Genomic DNA, 21,302 nt, shown 5'->3' with positions numbered 1-21,302 from the left:
TTTTTCTGAGGAAGTATTCCATAGATACCTGTAAAGTCCTCAGGATCAAAAAGTACAGTTGAATTCTGTAGGAATGGTTGATATTTTGTCTGAGCGAAATACCTCTTAGTGAGTTTGGCAGAGTGAAGTGACCCAAACTTGTTTTACAGGGCCCCTGTGTCCCTTTCCTTGGAGCAGTTTGTGGCTGATGTAATTGGGGGCATTGGTGTTCCAGGCACAGTCCTTTACCATTCTTGTTGGATTACTCCTTTTTCTAGTAGGTGTGATCTTCTTTGTCACCTCTGGCTAATGGAGGGTTGAAGTCTGCTGTAGCAAATATGACAATAGCTATTGCTCCTTGCTGTTGGCATCCATCAGCATGAAATGCAAATACTATTTTCCATTCTTGCGATCTCTGCAACTCTGTGCATGTGAAGTACATTTTCTGCCGACAATATGCATTTGGGTCTTGATTTCTTCACTTAATATTCCACGCAGTGCCTTTAATTGAAGAATCAAGCTCATTTACATTTGGTATGAATGGTGAGAGGTACATGTTACTTGGTGCCATTTTGCTTCATTTGATTTCTGTTGGAGTCAGTCATAATTCACATTGCTTACGTATATTAAGATTTATTCTTTCCCATGCTCCACACTGTCTGATTTTAGTGTTCTTCTTTCACATGTAGGATTGTCTCAGTACTTTCAAGATTGCTTCCTTAGTGCCCCTGTATCGCTTTTAGTTTTCTCTTAGCAATTCAGTGATGGGTGTTAACTGTGTATTGTGCTCCTTTTCTCAATTGCTTTCTTTGTTCTAAATTTTTCTGGTGAACATTTAAAATCTTCTAAGTACAGAATCATGTTGTAGTAAAACCACACTACTTTTAGCTGCTGGTTTCCTGTATGAAACACTTTCTTCTTCTCCTTGGCCTAATAGCACTGGCTAGAGTGACACAGAATGTTTTGAACAGAAATGATAAAAGGGGGCATCTTCAGTCTTGTTTCATGTCTAAGAAATATGGTTTGTGTTGTCTCCGTTTTGAATGAGATTGACTTTGAGTTTACTATAAAAAGCTTTTACAAGGTTGAGGTATGTTCCTACTATCACTTGTTTTTCTTGTGTTTTGAACCCTTATTTTGGGAAATGCTTATCCTGCCTCTATTGAGAATACCTAGGATTCTGGTCTCTGTCTGTGTTGGTATGCTGAATGGCATCTGTTGGTTTCCATCTATAGAGCCAAAGGAGTATCCCGAGATGAAACGCATGGGATTGTGGTGTCCTATCTTTTTCTTGTGTTTGGAAAGTGAATTGCCCACATTTTATTAAGATCTTCTGCATTTATTTTCATAAGGATTATTGGCCTCAAGTTTTGTATCCTCATGTGTCTTTATCTAGTTTTGGAATCCTGGGGATGCTGCATTCATAGAATGAGTCTGGCCGGGTTCACTTCATTTCTCCTAAATGGAATGTCTTGAGGGGGGGTTTCTATTAACTCTTTTTAGAAGGTCTGCTTGAACTGGAAGAGGCTTCCATTGGGTCCTGGGCTTTGCTTTGCTGGTAGGCTTTTGAGCATAACTTCAATTTCATGGCTTGATTTGTATGTGTTTGAATTTGAGATGGGCATTTGGGTAGGCAATGCTGGTATAATTTCCCAAATAGTTTCTGATTATCCTCTCCATTTCATTGTTCCCCATGGTGATTGTTCCTTTTCATCCCAAATTTCAGGAAATTGAGTCTTGTACATCTTTCTCTGGATAGTGTGCACAAACTTACATGAAATTTCTGGTTGGTTTCAAAGAACCAAGTTTGTATATTGTTGATTTGGTTGGAACCTTGTTGTTTTCATTTCTTAAAGTTTGGTTCAAATTTCAATTATGTGCCATCAAGGGCTGCTTTCAGTGTTGATTTCTTCTTTTTCCATGGCCTTGAAATGTAATGGGAGGTTTGTGTCTGGGAGATTTTCTGTTCTCATAAGGAATAAGATCAGGGCTGTGAACCTTCTTCTCTGATCAACCTTCTGAGTATCCCTGGGTTGTGGATATGTTGTGTGGCTGTTCTCAGTAACCTTGAAGTATTATTTATTTCATCTATCGTGTCTTCTGCTCTCCAGTATTTGATCACTGAGTCTAGGGGGCTAGAGGGGCTCCTGTGTTTTTATTCTACTGATGATTTCTGATTTCATTGCATAAAAGTCTGATGGAACGCCAGGTATTCTCCCTAATTTTTTCCTATGAACTGATCCTTGCTTTGTGGCATCAGATGTGGTGTGTTTTAGAAAATGATCTCTGTGCTGCCGAGAAGAAAGTGTCTTTATAGTGCTTGCTAATTCCTGGCATCCTGTGTTTTTCCTTCCCAGAATGCCCCTGAAGAAAAAGAAGAAGTATGTGAAAACTTCCGGCCATCCAGGAATCATGGTAATGTCTTTGAAGACTGCCAAGTGTGCTATTCATTAACTTACAATTACACAGAGTTTCATGTATGTTTTACTTTCGACTTATTCCCATAACAGGTAAAATCGACCTCGGGAAACAAGAACACCGAGAATTGCTGGACAGCAATCATACCAAGAGTGAAAGAGAACATGAGGTTTCCACCTCCCATTTAATACATACCACGAAGAAGGGCTTGCGTGATGCTAACCCTTCATCACCTGACCCCAAGGTAAGGCATGTTTTAATACTTGTTTCCCATCCCCTGGCCACATCTTTGATTTCTTCTTCTATTTTTTGTTTGTTGTTTTAGCATATCATCTCTTCTATCCTCATAATGGTGACAATGATCCTACACAGAGGGCCCCTAACTCAGGGTCACAAAAGAAAATAAGTGTCTCACCAGGAGAGGCATAAGGATAGGATTGTACTTTGTGGGAGTCAAGAACTGTCAGGCCTGAGAATGTGGAATAAAGAACTAGAAAGCAAAGCCAATGCATAGCTACTGGAACCTGGAAGAGGGAATTTCATGCCCCCAAATAAACCATTGTTTGAGTGCTGACTAGAGTTTTTCAGTAAAGAGTGGGCATTAGTACATTGGGCCCTTTTGAGTTTTAGGAGTAAGCTCCATTCTGATTCCCATAGTGCATGGTAGTAATAAGCATCCTCACCAACAATGTTGAAGCATTTCTTTTTCCACATGATCATCAGTGTGTATCTTTTTTGTTCTCAACATTACCTTCCCGAATGGGGTCAGATGGACTCGCTGTTGAAATTGGATTTGCATGTCCCTGATGTGTGAAGACTGGGATTGTTACTATCTTGATGAGCTGAGCGATTATCCATGTTCCTTTGTGCACTTCGAGATCATGTGCCATTGGTTAAATGGGCTGTTTGTCTTCCCAGAGCTCAGTACCTTTAGCTGTTTATATATTTAGTATGACAATCCACTTTCCAAGAGAAACTGGCAAAAGCTCATCTCCTAGGCTATATGCTTTCTCCTCACCCTGTGAATGGTGTTCTTTGCTGTTCTGCAGATTGAATTTGGATGCGCTCTTGTTTACCACTTCTTGCGAGCACGTTCTCACATGCAATATTCCTCTTCCTAAAGTCTTATTCGATGCCTATATTCGGAGTTGTTTCCCCTGTATTCCTTCCAATGGCTGCCCTGTTTCACATTTGTATATCTAGGTTTGTTACCCCTCTTGTGTTGTGTTGTGTTGTGCATGGGGAGAAACAGAGACCTAGTTTCACTCTTCTTGGTATGGATATCCAGTTTGCCCAATTCCATCCGTTTTGCTTTTGCATTGGATTAAACATGATAGTTGGGTTCATATGGACATATTCATACACGTGTTTTTTTTACACCATTCAGACCCTGGTTCCTCTCTCTTATTTCCCTCCACCCTCAACTTGCTCTAATCTACTGGTCTAACTCATTCGTTGATGTAGTGATTATTTATAGATATACATTGAATTGCAATTCACCATATATAATTTCATGCTTGTAGAGTATTTTCCTCAACATTCCCTCCACTACCCTAACTCTTGTGTCCTCCCAATGATATTTTTCTGCTCTACTAAACTTTGGTTTCACTTCAGGATATCCATGCCTATCTTGTTCCTAGTAGGTTGCTTTATCTTCTGCCTTGATTGGAATCCTCTCAATGCTCCATATTCTCATGTGACTTCTTGAATTGAGCATGGTATTCTCCACTTCCTTCCACTCATCGAAAATGATATAAGGTCATTCTTCAACATATACGAAAACTTGTTCATGTATATACGCCTCATTGTATCATCCATTCAATGTGTTGCTGCTGGTAAGGGTTGTGCGGCTACAGACATTGATACACTTGTGTCCCTGCTTGTCAGATGAACCCAAAAGAGGCATGGATATCAAGATCCTGGGGTGTTTCCATTGCTTGTTTTTGGAGGAATCTCCATAGTGCTTCCCACAGTGATTGCCCTAATGTGTGGTTGCCCATATGTGTGGTTGCCCTAATGTCTGTTGTTTTGCATCTCTGGAGCCCAAATTGCATCCCGAGATGGATCGCATGGGATCCTAGTGGTGTCCTATCTTTTTCCTGTGCTTTGGTAAGTGAATTACCCATGTTTTACGAAGATCTTCTGCATTTATTTTCATGAGGATTATTGGCCTCAAGTTTTGTTTCCTGATGGGTCTTTGTCTGGTTTTGGAATCGGGGTGATGCGGCATTCATAGAATGAGTCTGGCCGGGTTCCCTCCATTTCTCCATAATGGAATGGTTTCAGGGGGTTTCCCATTAACTCGTTTGAAAAGGACTGGTTGAACTGGGCTCAGCTTCCATCAGGTCCTGGGCTTTCCTTTGTTGGTAGGTTTCAGGGCATCTTCAATTTCATTGCTGGATTTGGATCTGTTGAAATTTCTGATGTGCATTTGGGTAGGCAATGCAGGTATAAGTTTCCCAAATAGTTTCTGATTATCCTCTCTATTTCATTGTGCTCCACGGTGATCGATCCTTTTCATCCCAAATTTCAGGAAATTGAGTCTTGTCCCTCTTTCTCTGGATAGTGTGCATAAACTTTGATCAAATTTACGGTAGGTTTCAAAGAACCAAGTTTGTCTATTGTTGAATTTGTTGGAACCTTGTTGCTTTCATTTCTTAAAGTTTGGTTCTGATTTCAATTATTTGCCTTCAAGGGCTGCTTTTAGTGTTGATCTCTTCTTTTTCCATGGCCTTGAAATGTAATGGGAGGTTTGTGTCTGGGAGATTTTCTGTCCTCATAAGGAGTAAGATCAGGGCTGTGAACCTTCTTCTCTGATCAACCTTCTGAGTATCCCTGGGTTGTGGATATGTTGTGTGGCTGTTCTCAGTAACCTTGAAGTATTATTTATTTCATCTATCGTGTCTTCTGCTCTCCAGTATTTGATCACTGAGTCTAGGGGGCTAGAGGGGCTCCTGTGTTTTTATTCTACTGTTGATTTCTGATTTCATTGCATAAAAGTCTGATGGAACGCCAGGTATTCTCCCTAATTTTTTCCTATGAACTGATCCATGCTTTGTGGCATCAGATGTGGTGTGTTTTAGAAAATGATCTCTGTGCTGCCGAGAAGAAAGTGTCTTTATAGTGCTTGCTAATTCCTGGCATCCTGTGTTTTTCCTTCCCAGAATGCCCCTGAAGAAAAAGAAGAAGTATGTGAAAACTTCCGGCCATCCAGGAATCATGGTAATGTCTTTGAAGACTGCCAAGTGTGCTATTCATTAACTTACAATTACACAGAGTTTCATGTATGTTTTACTTTCGACTTATTCCCATAACAGGTAAAATCGACCTCGGGAAACAAGAACACCGAGAATTGCTGGACAGCAATCATACCAAGAGTGAAAGAGAACATGAGGTTTCCACCTCCCATTTAATACATACCACGAAGAAGGGCTTGCGTGATGCTAACCCTTCATCACCTGACCCCAAGGTAAGGCATGTTTTAATACTTGTTTCCCATCCTCTGGCCACATCTTTGATTTCTTCTTCTATTTTTTGTTTGTTGTTTTAGCATATCATCTCTTCTATCCTCATAATGGTGACAATGATCCTACACAGAGGGCCCCTAACTCAGGGTCACAAAAGAAAATAAGTGTCTCACCAGGAGAGGCATAAGGATAGGATTGTACTTTGTGGGAGTCAAGAACTGTCAGGCCTGAGAATGTGGAATAAAGAACTAGAAAGCAAAGCCAATGCATAGCTACTGGAACCTGGAAGAGGGAATTTCATGCCCCCAAATAAACCATTGTTTGAGTGCTGACTAGAGTTTTTCAGTAAAGAGTGGGCATTAGTACATTGGGCCCTTTTGAGTTTTAGGAGTAAGCTCCATTCTGATTCCCATAGTGCATGGTAGTAATAAGCATCCTCACCAACAATGTTGAAGCATTTCTTTTTCCACATGATCATCAGTGTGTATCTTTTTTGTTCTCAACATTACCTTCCCGAATGGGGTCAGATGGACTCGCTGTTGAAATTGGATTTGCATGTCCCTGATGTGTGAAGACTGGGATTGTTACTATCTTGATGAGCTGAGCGATTATCCATGTTCCTTTGTGCACTTCGAGATCATGTGCCATTGGTTAAATGGGCTGTTTGTCTTCCCAGAGCTCAGTACCTTTAGCTGTTTATATATTTAGTATGACAATCCACTTTCCAAGAGAAACTGGCAAAAGCTCATCTCCTAGGCTATATGCTTTCTCCTCACCCTGTGAATGGTGTTCTTTGCTGTTCTGCAGATTGAATTTGGATGCGCTCTTGTTTACCACTTCTTGCGAGCACGTTCTCACATGCAATATTCCTCTTCCTAAAGTCTTATTCGATGCCTATATTCGGAGTTGTTTCCCCTGTATTCCTTCCAATGGCTGCCCTGTTTCACATTTGTATATCTAGGTTTGTTACCCCTCTTGTGTTGTGTTGTGTTGTGCATGGGGAGAAACAGAGACCTAGTTTCACTCTTCTTGGTATGGATATCCAGTTTGCCCAATTCCATCCGTTTTGCTTTTGCATTGGATTAAACATGATAGTTGGGTTCATATGGACATATTCATACACGTGTTTTTTTTACACCATTCAGACCCTGGTTCCTCTCTCTTATTTCCCTCCACCCTCAACTTGCTCTAATCTACTGGTCTAACTCATTCGTTGATGTAGTGATTATTTATAGATATACATTGAATTGCAATTCACCATGATATAATTTCATGCTTGTAGAGTATTTTCCTCAACATTCCCTCCACTACCCTAACTCTTGTGTCCTCCCAATGATATTTTTCTGCTCTACTAAACTTTGGTTTCACTTCAGGATATCCATGCCTATCTTCTTCCTAGTAGGTTGCTTTATCTTCTGCCTTGATTGGAATCCTTTCAATGCTCCATATTCTCATGTGACTTCTTGAATTGAGCATGGTATTCTCCACTTCCTTCCGCTCATCGAAAATGGTATAAGTTCATTCTTCAAGATATACTAAAACTTGTTCGTGTATATACGCCTCACTGTATAATCCATTCAACATGTCACTGATGGTAAGAGTTATGCGGCTACAGACATTGATACACTTGTGTCCCTGCTTGTCAGATGAACCCAAAAGAGGCGTGGATATCAAGATCCTGGGGTGTTTCCATTGCTTGTTTTTGGAGGAATCTCCATAGTGCTTCCCACAGTGATTGCCCTAATGTGTGGTTGCCCATATGTGTGGTTGCCCTAATGTCTGTTGTTTTGCATCTCTGGAGCCCAAATTGCATCCCCAGATGAATCGCATGGGATCCTAGTGGTGTCCTATCTTTTTCCTGTGCTTTGGTAAGTGAATTACCCATGTTTTACGAAGATCTTCTGCATTTATTTTCATGAGGATTATTGGCCTCAAGTTTTGTTTCCTGATGGGTCTTTGTCTGGTTTTGGAATCGGGGTGATGCGGCATTCATAGAATGAGTCTGGCCGGGTTCCCTCCATTTCTCCATAATGGAATGGTTTCAGGGGGTTTCCCATTAACTCGTTTGAAAAGGACTGGTTGAACTGGGCTCAGCTTCCATCAGGTCCTGGGCTTTCCTTTGTTGGTAGGTTTCAGGGCATCTTCAATTTCATTGCTGGATTTGGATCTGTTGAAATTTCTGATGTGCATTTGGGTAGGCAATGCAGGTATAAGTTTCCCAAATAGTTTCTGATTATCCTCTCTATTTCATTGTGCTCCACGGTGATCGATCCTTTTCATCCCAAATTTCAGGAAATTGAGTCTTGTCCCTCTTTCTCTGGATAGTGTGCATAAACTTTGATCAAATTTACGGTAGGTTTCAAAGAACCAAGTTTGTCTATTGTTGAATTTGTTGGAACCTTGTTGCTTTCATTTCTTAAAGTTTGGTTCTGATTTCAATTATTTGCCTTCAAGGGCTGCTTTTAGTGTTGATCTCTTCTTTTTCCATGGCCTTGAAATGTAATGGGAGGTTTGTGTCTGGGAGATTTTCTGTCCTCATAAGGAGTAAGATCAGGGCTGTGAACCTTCTTCTCTGATCAACCTTCTGAGTATCCCTGGGTTGTGGATATGTTGTGTGGCTGTTCTCAGTAACCTTGAAGTATTATTTATTTCATCTATCGTGTCTTCTGCTCTCCAGTATTTGATCACTGAGTCTAGGGGGCTAGAGGGGCTCCTGTGTTTTTATTCTACTGTTGATTTCTGATTTCATTGCATAAAAGTCTGATGGAACGCCAGGTATTCTCCCTAATTTTTTCCTATGAACTGATCCTTGCTTTGTGGCATCAGATGTGGTGTGTTTTAGAAAATGATCTCTGTGCTGCCGAGAAGAAAGTGTCTTTATAGTGCTTGCTAATTCCTGGCATCCTGTGTTTTTCCTTCCCAGAATGCCCCTGAAGAAAAAGAAGAAGTATGTGAAAACTTCCGGCCATCCAGGAATCATGGTAATGTCTTTGAAGACTGCCAAGTGTGCTATTCATTAACTTACAATTACACAGAGTTTCATGTATGTTTTACTTTCGACTTATTCCCATAACAGGTAAAATCGACCTCGGGAAACAAGAACACCGAGAATTGCTGGACAGCAATCATACCAAGAGTGAAAGAGAACATGAGGTTTCCACCTCCCATTTAATACATACCACGAAGAAGGGCTTGCGTGATGCTAACCCTTCATCACCTGACCCCAAGGTAAGGCATGTTTTAATACTTGTTTCCCATCCCCTGGCCACATCTTTGATTTCTTCTTCTATTTTTTGTTTGTTGTTTTAGCATATCATCTCTTCTATCCTCATAATGGTGACAATGATCCTACACAGAGGGCCCCTAACTCAGGGTCACAAAAGAAAATAAGTGTCTCACCAGGAGAGGCATAAGGATAGGATTGTACTTTGTGGGAGTCAAGAACTGTCAGGCCTGAGAATGTGGAATAAAGAACTAGAAAGCAAAGCCAATGCATAGCTACTGGAACCTGGAAGAGGGAATTTCATGCCCCCAAATAAACCATTGTTTGAGTGCTGACTAGAGTTTTTCAGTAAAGAGTGGGCATTAGTACATTGGGCCCTTTTGAGTTTTAGGAGTAAGCTCCATTCTGATTCCCATAGTGCATGGTAGTAATAAGCATCCTCACCAACAATGTTGAAGCATTTCTTTTTCCACATGATCATCAGTGTGTATCTTTTTTGTTCTCAACATTACCTTCCCGAATGGGGTCAGATGGACTCGCTGTTGAAATTGGATTTGCATGTCCCTGATGTGTGAAGACTGGGATTGTTACTATCTTGATGAGCTGAGCGATTATCCATGTTCCTTTGTGCACTTCGAGATCATGTGCCATTGGTTAAATGGGCTGTTTGTCTTCCCAGAGCTCAGTACCTTTAGCTGTTTATATATTTAGTATGACAATCCACTTTCCAAGAGAAACTGGCAAAAGCTCATCTCCTAGGCTATATGCTTTCTCCTCACCCTGTGAATGGTGTTCTTTGCTGTTCTGCAGATTGAATTTGGATGCGCTCTTGTTTACCACTTCTTGCGAGCACGTTCTCACATGCAATATTCCTCTTCCTAAAGTCTTATTCGATGCCTATATTCGGAGTTGTTTCCCCTGTATTCCTTCCAATGGCTGCCCTGTTTCACATTTGTATATCTAGGTTTGTTACCCCTCTTGTGTTGTGTTGTGTTGTGCATGGGGAGAAACAGAGACCTAGTTTCACTCTTCTTGGTATGGATATCCAGTTTGCCCAATTCCATCCGTTTTGCTTTTGCATTGGATTAAACATGATAGTTGGGTTCATATGGACATATTCATACACGTGTTTTTTTTACACCATTCAGACCCTGGTTCCTCTCTCTTATTTCCCTCCACCCTCAACTTGCTCTAATCTACTGGTCTAACTCATTCGTTGATGTAGTGATTATTTATAGATATACATTGAATTGCAATTCACCATGATATAATTTCATGCTTGTAGAGTATTTTCCTCAACATTCCCTCCACTACCCTAACTCTTGTGTCCTCCCAATGATATTTTTCTGCTCTACTAAACTTTGGTTTCACTTCAGGATATCCATGCCTATCTTGTTCCTAGTAGGTTGCTTTATCTTCTGCTTGATTGGAATCCTTTCAATGCTCCATATTCTCATGTGACTTCTTGAATTGAGCATGGTATTCTCCACTTCCTTCCGCTCATCGAAAATGGTATAAGTTCATTCTTCAAGATATACTAAAACTTGTTCGTGTATATACGCCTCACTGTATAATCCATTCAACATGTCACTGATGGTAAGAGTTATGCGGCTACAGACATTGATACACTTGTGTCCCTGCTTGTCAGATGAACCCAAAAGAGGCGTGGATATCAAGATCCTGGGGTGTTTCCATTGCTTGTTTTTGGAGGAATCTCCATAGTGCTTCCCACAGTGATTGCCCTAATGTGTGGTTGCCCATATGTGTGGTTGCCCTAATGTCTGTTGTTTTGCATCTCTGGAGCCCAAATTGCATCCCCAGATGAATCGCATGGGATCCTAGTGGTGTCCTATCTTTTTCCTGTGCTTTGGTAAGTGAATTACCCATGTTTTACGAAGATCTTCTGCATTTATTTTCATGAGGATTATTGGCCTCAAGTTTTGTTTCCTGATGGGTCTTTGTCTGGTTTTGGAATCGGGGTGATGCGGCATTCATAGAATGAGTCTGGCCGGGTTCCCTCCATTTCTCCATAATGGAATGGTTTCAGGGGGTTTCCCATTAACTCGTTTGAAAAGGACTGGTTGAACTGGGCTCAGCTTCCATCAGGTCCTGGGCTTTCCTTTGTTGGTAGGTTTCAGGGCATCTTCAATTTCATTGCTGGATTTGGATCTGTTGAAATTTCTGATGTGCATTTGGGTAGGCAATGCAGGTATAAGTTTCCCAAATAGTTTCTGATTATCCTCTCTATTTCATTGTGCTCCACGGTGATCGATCCTTTTCATCCCAAATTTCAGGAAATTGAGTCTTGTCCCTCTTTCTCTGGATAGTGTGCATAAACTTTGATCAAATTTACGGTAGGTTTCAAAGAACCAAGTTTGTCTATTGTTGAATTTGTTGGAACCTTGTTGCTTTCATTTCTTAAAGTTTGGTTCTGATTTCAATTATTTGCCTTCAAGGGCTGCTTTTAGTGTTGATCTCTTCTTTTTCCATGGCCTTGAAATGTAATGGGAGGTTTGTGTCTGGGAGATTTTCTGTCCTCATAAGGAGTAAGATCAGGGCTGTGAACCTTCTTCTCTGATCAACCTTCTGAGTATCCCTGGGTTGTGGATATGTTGTGTGGCTGTTCTCAGTAACCTTGAAGTATTATTTATTTCATCTATCGTGTCTTCTGCTCTCCAGTATTTGATCACTGAGTCTAGGGGGCTAGAGGGGCTCCTGTGTTTTTATTCTACTGTTGATTTCTGATTTCATTGCATAAAAGTCTGATGGAACGCCAGGTATTCTCCCTAATTTTTTCCTATGAACTGATCCTTGCTTTGTGGCATCAGATGTGGTGTGTTTTAGAAAATGATCTCTGTGCTGCCGAGAAGAAAGTGTCTTTATAGTGCTTGCTAATTCCTGGCATCCTGTGTTTTTCCTTCCCAGAATGCCCCTGAAGAAAAAGAAGAAGTATGTGAAAACTTCCGGCCATCCAGGAATCATGGTAATGTCTTTGAAGACTGCCAAGTGTGCTATTCATTAACTTACAATTACACAGAGTTTCATGTATGTTTTACTTTCGACTTATTCCCATAACAGGTAAAATCGACCTCGGGAAACAAGAACACCGAGAATTGCTGGACAGCAATCATACCAAGAGTGAAAGAGAACATGAGGTTTCCACCTCCCATTTAATACATACCACGAAGAAGGGCTTGCGTGATGCTAACCCTTCATCACCTGACCCCAAGGTAAGGCATGTTTTAATACTTGTTTCCCATCCCCTGGCCACATCTTTGATTTCTTCTTCTATTTTTTGTTTGTTGTTTTAGCATATCATCTCTTCTATCCTCATAATGGTGACAATGATCCTACACAGAGGGCCCCTAACTCAGGGTCACAAAAGAAAATAAGTGTCTCACCAGGAGAGGCATAAGGATAGGATTGTACTTTGTGGGAGTCAAGAACTGTCAGGCCTGAGAATGTGGAATAAAGAACTAGAAAGCAAAGCCAATGCATAGCTACTGGAACCTGGAAGAGGGAATTTCATGCCCCCAAATAAACCATTGTTTGAGTGCTGACTAGAGTTTTTCAGTAAAGAGTGGGCATTAGTACATTGGGCCCTTTTGAGTTTTAGGAGTAAGCTCCATTCTGATTCCCATAGTGCATGGTAGTAATAAGCATCCTCACCAACAATGTTGAAGCATTTCTTTTTCCACATGATCATCAGTGTGTATCTTTTTTGTTCTCAACATTACCTTCCCGAATGGGGTCAGATGGACTCGCTGTTGAAATTGGATTTGCATGTCCCTGATGTGTGAAGACTGGGATTGTTACTATCTTGATGAGCTGAGCGATTATCCATGTTCCTTTGTGCACTTCGAGATCATGTGCCATTGGTTAAATGGGCTGTTTGTCTTCCCAGAGCTCAGTACCTTTAGCTGTTTATATATTTAGTATGACAATCCACTTTCCAAGAGAAACTGGCAAAAGCTCATCTCCTAGGCTATATGCTTTCTCCTCACCCTGTGAATGGTGTTCTTTGCTGTTCTGCAGATTGAATTTGGATGCGCTCTTGTTTACCACTTCTTGCGAGCACGTTCTCACATGCAATATTCCTCTTCCTAAAGTCTTATTCGATGCCTATATTCGGAGTTGTTTCCCCTGTATTCCTTCCAATGGCTGCCCTGTTTCACATTTGTATATCTAGGTTTGTTACCCCTCTTGTGTTGTGTTGTGTTGTGCATGGGGAGAAACAGAGACCTAGTTTCACTCTTCTTGGTATGGATATCCAGTTTGCCCAATTCCATCCGTTTTGCTTTTGCATTGGATTAAACATGATAGTTGGGTTCATATGGACATATTCATACACGTGTTTTTTTTACACCATTCAGACCCTGGTTCCTCTCTCTTATTTCCCTCCACCCTCAACTTGCTCTAATCTACTGGTCTAACTCATTCGTTGATGTAGTGATTATTTATAGATATACATTGAATTGCAATTCACCATGATATAATTTCATGCTTGTAGAGTATTTTCCTCAACATTCCCTCCACTACCCTAACTCTTGTGTCCTCCCAATGATATTTTTCTGCTCTACTAAACTTTGGTTTCACTTCAGGATATCCATGCCTATCTTGTTCCTAGTAGGTTGCTTTATCTTCTGCTTGATTGGAATCCTTTCAATGCTCCATATTCTCATGTGACTTCTTGAATTGAGCATGGTATTCTCCACTTCCTTCCGCTCATCGAAAATGGTATAAGTTCATTCTTCAAGATATACTAAAACTTGTTCGTGTATATACGCCTCACTGTATAATCCATTCAACATGTCACTGATGGTAAGAGTTATGCGGCTACAGACATTGATACACTTGTGTCCCTGCTTGTCAGATGAACCCAAAAGAGGCGTGGATATCAAGGTCCTGGGGTGTTTCCATTGCTTGTTTTTGGAGGAATCTCCATAGTGCTTCCCACAGTGATTGCCCTAATGTGTGGTTGCCCATATGTGTGGTTGCCCTAATGTCTGTTGTTTTGCATCTCTGGAGCCCAAATTGCATCCCCAGATGAATCGCATGGGATCCTAGTGGTGTCCTATCTTTTTCCTGTGCTTTGGTAAGTGAATTACCCATGTTTTACGAAGATCTTCTGCATTTATTTTCATGAGGATTATTGGCCTCAAGTTTTGTTTCCTGATGGGTCTTTGTCTGGTTTTGGAATCGGGGTGATGCGGCATTCATAGAATGAGTCTGGCCGGGTTCCCTCCATTTCTCCATAATGGAATGGTTTCAGGGGGTTTCCCATTAACTCGTTTGAAAAGGACTGGTTGAACTGGGCTCAGCTTCCATCAGGTCCTGGGCTTTCCTTTGTTGGTAGGTTTCAGGGCATCTTCAATTTCATTGCTGGATTTGGATCTGTTGAAATTTCTGATGTGCATTTGGGTAGGCAATGCAGGTATAAGTTTCCCAAATAGTTTCTGATTATCCTCTCTATTTCATTGTGCTCCACGGTGATCGATCCTTTTCATCCCAAATTTCAGGAAATTGAGTCTTGTCCCTCTTTCTCTGGATAGTGTGCATAAACTTTGATCAAATTTACGGTAGGTTTCAAAGAACCAAGTTTGTCTATTGTTGAATTTGTTGGAACCTTGTTGCTTTCATTTCTTAAAGTTTGGTTCTGATTTCAATTATTTGCCTTCAAGGGCTGCTTTTAGTGTTGATCTCTTCTTTTTCCATGGCCTTGAAATGTAATGGGAGGTTTGTGTCTGGGAGATTTTCTGTCCTCATAAGGAGTAAGATCAGGGCTGTGAACCTTCTTCTCTGATCAACCTTCTGAGTATCCCTGGGTTGTGGATATGTTGTGTGGCTGTTCTCAGTAACCTTGAAGTATTATTTATTTCATCTATCGTGTCTTCTGCTCTCCAGTATTTGATCACTGAGTCTAGGGGGCTAGAGGGGCTCCTGTGTTTTTATTCTACTGTTGATTTCTGATTTCATTGCATAAAAGTCTGATGGAACGCCAGGTATTCTCCCTAATTTTTTCCTATGAACTGATCCTTGCTTTGTGGCATCAGATGTGGTGTGTTTTAGAAAATGATCTCTGTGCTGCCGAGAAGAAAGTGTCTTTATAGTGCTTGCTAATTCCTGGCATCCTGTGTTTTTCCTTCCCAGAATGCCCCTGAAGAAAAAGAAGAAGTATGTGAAAACTTCCGGCCATCCAGGAATCATGGTAATGTCTTTGAAGACTGCCAAGTGTGCTATTCATTAACTTACAATTACACAGAGTTTCATGTATGTTTTACTTTCGACTTATTCCCATAACAGGTAAAATCGACCTCGGGAAACAAGAACACCGAGAATTGCTGGACAGCAATCATACCAAGAGTGAAAGAGAACATGAGGTTTCCACCTCCCATTTAATACATACCACGAAGAAGGGCTTGCGTGATGCTAACCCTTCATCACCTGACCCCAAGGTAAGGCATGTTTTAATACTTGTTTCCCATCCCCGGCCACATCTTTGATTTCTTCTTCTATTTTTTGTTTGTTGTTTTAGCATATCATCTCTTCTATCCTCATAATGGTGACAATGATCCTACACAGAGGGCCCCTAACTCAGGGTCACAAAAGAAAATAAGTGTCTCACCAGGAGAGGCATAAGGATAGGATTGTACTTTGTGGGAGTCAAGAACTGTCAGGCCTGAGAATGTGGAATAAAGAACTAGAAAGCAAAGCCAATGCATAGCTACTGGAACCTGGAAGAGGGAATTTCATGCCCCCAAATAAACCATTGTTTGAGTGCTGACTAGAGTTTTTCAGTAAAGAGTGGGCATTAGTACATTGGGCCCTTTTGAGTTTTAGGAGTAAGCTCCATTCTGATTCCCATAGTGCATGGTAGTAATAAGCATCCTCACCAACAATGTTGAAGCATTTCTTTTTCCACATGATCATCAGTGTGTATCTTTTTTGTTCTCAACATTACCTTCCCGAATGGGGTCAGATGGACTCGCTGTTGAAATTGGATTTGCATGTCCCTGATGTGTGAAGACTGGGATTGTTACTATCTTGATGAGCTGAGCGATTATCCATGTTCCTTTGTGCACTTCGAGATCATGTGCCATTGGTTAAATGGGCTGTTTGTCTTCCCAGAGCTCAGTACCTTTAGCTGTTTATATATTTAGTATGACAATCCACTTTCCAAGAGAAACTGGCAAAAGCTCATCTCCTAGGCTATATGCTTTCTCCTCACCCTGTGAATGGTGTTCTTTGCTGTTCTGCAGATTGAATTTGGATGCGCTCTTGTTTACCACTTCTTGCGAGCACGTTCTCACATGCAATATTCCTCTTCCTAAAGTCTTATTCGATGCCTATATTCGGAGTTGTTTCCCCTGTATTCCTTCCAATGGCTGCCCTGTTTCACATTTGTATATCTAGGTTTGTTACCCCTCTTGTGTTGTGTTGTGTTGTGCATGGGGAGAAACAGAGACCTAGTTTCACTCTTCTTGGTATGGATATCCAGTTTGCCCAATTCCATCCGTTTTGCTTTTGCATTGGATTAAACATGATAGTTGGGTTCATATGGACATATTCATACACGTGTTTTTTTTACACCATTCAGACCCTGGTTCCTCTCTCTTATTTCCCTCCACCCTCAACTTGCTCTAATCTACTGGTCTAACTACCATTCATTCGTTGATGTAGTGATTATTTATAGATATACATTGAATTGCAATTCACCATGATATAATTTCATGCTTGTAGAGTATTTTCCTCAACATTCCCTCCACTACCCTAACTCTTGTGTCCTCCCAATGATATTTTTCTGCTCTACTAAACTTTGGTTTCACTTCAGGATATCCATGCCTATCTTGTTCCTAGTAGGTTGCTTTATCTTCTGCTTGATTGGAATCCTTTCAATGCTCCATATTCTCATGTGACTTCTTGAATTGAGCATGGTATTCTCCACTTCCTTCCGCTCATCGAAAATGGTATAAGTTCATTCTTCAAGATATACTAAAACTTGTTCGTGTATATACGCCTCACTGTATAATCCATTCAACATGTCACTGATGGTAAGAGTTATGCGGCTACAGACATTGATACACTTGTGTCCCTGCTTGTCAGATGAACCCAAAAGAGGCGTGGATATCAAGGTCCTGGGGTGTTTCCATTGCTTGTTTTTGGAGGAATCTCCATAGTGCTTCCCACAGTGATTGCCCTAATGTGTGGTTGCCCATATGTGTGGTTGCCCTAATGTCTGTTGTTTTGCATCTCTGGAGCCCAAATTGCATCCCCAGATGAATCGCATGGGATCCTAGTGGTGTCCTATCTTTTTCCTGTGCTTTGGTAAGTGAATTACCCATGTTTTACGAAGATCTTCTGCATTTATTTTCATGAGGATTATTGGCCTCAAGTTTTGTTTCCTGATGGGTCTTTGTCTGGTTTTGGAATCGGGGTGATGCGGCATTCATAGAATGAGTCTGGCCGGGTTCCCTCCATTTCTCCATAATGGAATGGTTTCAGGGGGTTTCCCATTAACTCGTTTGAAAAGGACTGGTTGAACTGGGCTCAGCTTCCATCAGGTCCTGGGCTTTCCTTTGTTGGTAGGTTTCAGGGCATCTTCAATTTCATTGCTGGATTTGGATCTGTTGAAATTTCTGATGTGCATTTGGGTAGGCAATGCAGGTATAAGTTTCCCAAATAGTTTCTGATTATCCTCTCTATTTCATTGTGCTCCACGGTGATCGATCCTTTTCATCCCAAATTTCAGGAAATTGAGTCTTGTCCCTCTTTCTCTGGATAGTGTGCATAAACTTTGATCAAATTTACGGTAGGTTTCAAAGAACCAAGTTTGTCTATTGTTGAATTTGTTGGAACCTTGTTGCTTTCATTTCTTAAAGTTTGGTTCTGATTTCAATTATTTGCCTTCAAGGGCTGCTTTTAGTGTTGATCTCTTCTTTTTCCATGGCCTTGAAATGTAATGGGAGGTTTGTGTCTGGGAGATTTTCTGTCCTCATAAGGAGTAAGATCAGGGCTGTGAACCTTCTTCTCTGATCAACCTTCTGAGTATCCCTGGGTTGTGGATATGTTGTGTGGCTGTTCTCAGTAACCTTGAAGTATTATTTATTTCATCTATCGTGTCTTCTGCTCTCCAGTATTTGATCACTGAGTCTAGGGGGCTAGAGGGGCTCCTGTGTTTTTATTCTACTGTTGATTTCTGATTTCATTGCATAAAAGTCTGATGGAACGCCAGGTATTCTCCCTAATTTTTTCCTATGAACTGATCCTTGCTTTGTGGCATCAGATGTGGTGTGTTTTAGAAAATGATCTCTGTGCTGCCGAGAAGAAAGTGTCTTTATAGTGCTTGCTAATTCCTGGCATCCTGTGTTTTTCCTTCCCAGAATGCCCCTGAAGAAAAAGAAGAAGTATGTGAAAACTTCCGGCCATCCAGGAATCATGGTAATGTCTTTGAAGACTGCCAAGTGTGCTATTCATTAACTTACAATTACACAGAGTTTCATGTATGTTTTACTTTCGACTTATTCCCATAACAGGTAAAATCGACCTCGGGAAACAAGAACACCGAGAATTGCTGGACAGCAATCATACCAAGAGTGAAAGAGAACATGAGGTTTCCACCTCCCATTTAATACATACCACGAAGAAGGGCTTGCGTGATGCTAACCCTTCATCACCTGACCCCAAGGTAAGGCATGTTTTAATACTTGTTTCCCATCCCCGGCCACATCTTTGATTTCTTCTTCTATTTTTTGTTTGTTGTTTTAGCATATCATCTCTTCTATCCTCATAATGGTGACAATGATCCTACACAGAGGGCCCCTAACTCAGGGTCACAAAAGAAAATAAGTGTCTCACCAGGAGAGGCATAAGGATAGGATTGTACTTTGTGGGAGTCAAGAACTGTCAGGCCTGAGAATGTGGAATAAAGAACTAGAAAGCAAAGCCAATGCATAGCTACTGGAACCTGGAAGAGGGAATTTCATGCCCCCAAATAAACCATTGTTTGAGTGCTGACTAGAGTTTTTCAGTAAAGAGTGGGCATTAGTACTTTGGGCCCTTTTGAGTTTTAGGAGTAAGCTCCATTCTGATTCCCATAGTGCATGGTAGTAATAAGCATCCTCACCAACAATGTTGAAGCATTTCTTTTTCCACATGATCATCAGTGTGTATCTTTTTTGTTCTCAACATTACCTTCCCGAATGGGGTCAGATGGACTCGCTGTTGAAATTGGATTTGCATGTCCCTGATGTGTGAAGACTGGGATTGTTACTATCTTGATGAGCTGAGCGATTATCCATGTTCCTTTGTGCACTTCGAGATCATGTGCCATTGGTTAAATGGGCTGTTTGTCTTCCCAGAGCTCAGTACCTTTAGCTGTTTATATATTTAGTATGACAATCCACTTTCCAAGAGAAACTGGCAAAAGCTCATCTCCTAGGCTATATGCTTTCTCCTCACCCTGTGAATGGTGTTCTTTGCTGTTCTGCAGATTGAATTTGGATGCGCTCTTGTTTACCACTTCTTGCGAGCACGTTCTCACATGCAATATTCCTCTTCCTAAAGTCTTATTCGATGCCTATATTCGGAGTTGTTTCCCCTGTATTCCTTCCAATGGCTGCCCTGTTTCACATTTGTATATCTAGGTTTGTTACCCCTCTTGTGTTGTGTTGTGTTGTGCATGGGGAGAAACAGAGACCTAGTTTCACTCTTCTTGGTATGGATATCCAGTTTGCCCAATTCCATCCGTTTTGCTTTTGCATTGGATTAAACATGATAGTTGGGTTCATATGGACATATTCATACACGTGTTTTTTTTACACCATTCAGACCCTGGTTCCTCTCTCTTATTTCCCTCCACCCTCAACTTGCTCTAATCTACTGGTCTAACTACCATTCATTCGTTGATGTAGTGATTATTTATAGATATACATTGAATTGCAATTCACCATGATATAATTTCATGCTTGTAGAGTATTTTCCTCAACATTCCCTCCACTACCCTAACTCTTGTGTCCTCCCAATGATATTTTTCTGCTCTACTAAACTTTGGTTTCACTTCAGGATATCCATGCCTATCTTGTTCCTAGTAGGTTGCTTTATCTTCTGCTTGATTGGAATCCTTTCAATGCTCCATATTCTCATGTGACTTCTTGAATTGAGCATGGTATTCTCCACTTCCTTCCGCTCATCGAAAATGGTATAAGTTCATTCTTCAAGATATACTAAAACTTGTTCGTGTATATACGCCTCACTGTATAATCCATTCAACATGTCACTGATGGTAAGAGTTATGCGGCTACAGACATTGATACACTTGTGTCCCTGCTTGTCAGATGAACCCAAAAGAGGCGTGGATATCAAGATCCTGGGGTGTTTCCATTGCTTGTTTTTGGAGGAATCTCCATAGTGCTTCCCACAGTGATTGCCCTAATGTGTGGTTGCCCATATGTGTGGTTGCCCTAATGTCTGTTGTTTTGCATCTCTGGAGCCCAAATTGCATCCCGAGATGGATCGCATGGGATCCTAGTGGTGTCCTATCTTTTTCCTGTGCTTTGGTAAGTGAATTACCCATGTTTTACGAAGATCTTCTGCATTTATTTTCATGAGGATTATTGGCCTCAAGTTTTGTTTCCTGATGGGTCTTTGTCTGGTTTTGGAATCGGGGTGATGCGGCATTCATAGAATGAGTCTGGCCGGGTTCCCTCCATTTCTCCATAATGGAATGGTTTCAGGGGGTTTCCCATTAACTCGTTTGAAAAGGACTGGTTGAACTGGGCTCAGCTTCCATCAGGTCCTGGGCTTTCCTTTGTTGGTAGGTTTCAGGGCATCTTCAATTTCATTGCTGGATTTGGATCTGTTGAAATTTCTGATGTGCATTTGGGTAGGCAATGCAGGTATAAGTTTCCCAAATAGTTTCTGATTATCCTCTCTATTTCATTGTGCTCCACGGTGATCGATCCTTTTCATCCCAAATTTCAGGAAATTGAGTCTTGTCCCTCTTTCTCTGGATAGTGTGCATAAACTTTGATCAAATTTACGGTAGGTTTCAAAGAACCAAGTTTGTCTATTGTTGAATTTGTTGGAACCTTGTTGCTTTCATTTCTTAAAGTTTGGTTCTGATTTCAATTATTTGCCTTCAAGGGCTGCTTTTAGTGTTGATCTCTTCTTTTTCCATGGCCTTGAAATGTAATGGGAGGTTTGTGTCTGGGAGATTT

The 21,302-nt window shown here is 41.0% G+C and overlaps 1 protein-coding gene across 1 annotated transcript in view; it reads left to right on the top strand.

The window, feature by feature from the left end:
• LOC131424645 (involucrin-like) overlaps positions 1–21,302 on the top strand; it is a gene marked incomplete at its 3' end in the record, with an annotated part of 40,031 nt that overhangs the window by 6,955 nt on the left and 11,774 nt on the right. The window contains exons 5-16 of the mRNA XM_058583220.1: positions 2,337–2,394; positions 2,490–2,641; positions 5,562–5,619; positions 5,715–5,866; positions 8,788–8,845; positions 8,941–9,092; positions 12,013–12,070; positions 12,166–12,317; positions 15,238–15,295; positions 15,391–15,542; positions 18,468–18,525; positions 18,621–18,772. Coding sequence (XP_058439203.1) covers positions 2,337–2,394; positions 2,490–2,641; positions 5,562–5,619; positions 5,715–5,866; positions 8,788–8,845; positions 8,941–9,092; positions 12,013–12,070; positions 12,166–12,317; positions 15,238–15,295; positions 15,391–15,542; positions 18,468–18,525; positions 18,621–18,772 — 1,260 coding nt within the window. The remainder of the gene's footprint in view (positions 1–2,336; positions 2,395–2,489; positions 2,642–5,561; positions 5,620–5,714; positions 5,867–8,787; positions 8,846–8,940; positions 9,093–12,012; positions 12,071–12,165; positions 12,318–15,237; positions 15,296–15,390; positions 15,543–18,467; positions 18,526–18,620; positions 18,773–21,302) is intronic.

Source organism: Marmota monax, unplaced genomic scaffold (assembly GCF_021218885.2).
Source record: "Marmota monax isolate L192 unplaced genomic scaffold, Marmota_monax_Labrador192_F-V1.1 WCK01_AAM20220418_F8-fsc00959, whole genome shotgun sequence".
Classification (NCBI taxonomy): Eukaryota; Metazoa; Chordata; class Mammalia; order Rodentia; family Sciuridae; genus Marmota; species Marmota monax.
This window is presented reverse-complemented; position numbering and strand designations above follow the sequence as displayed.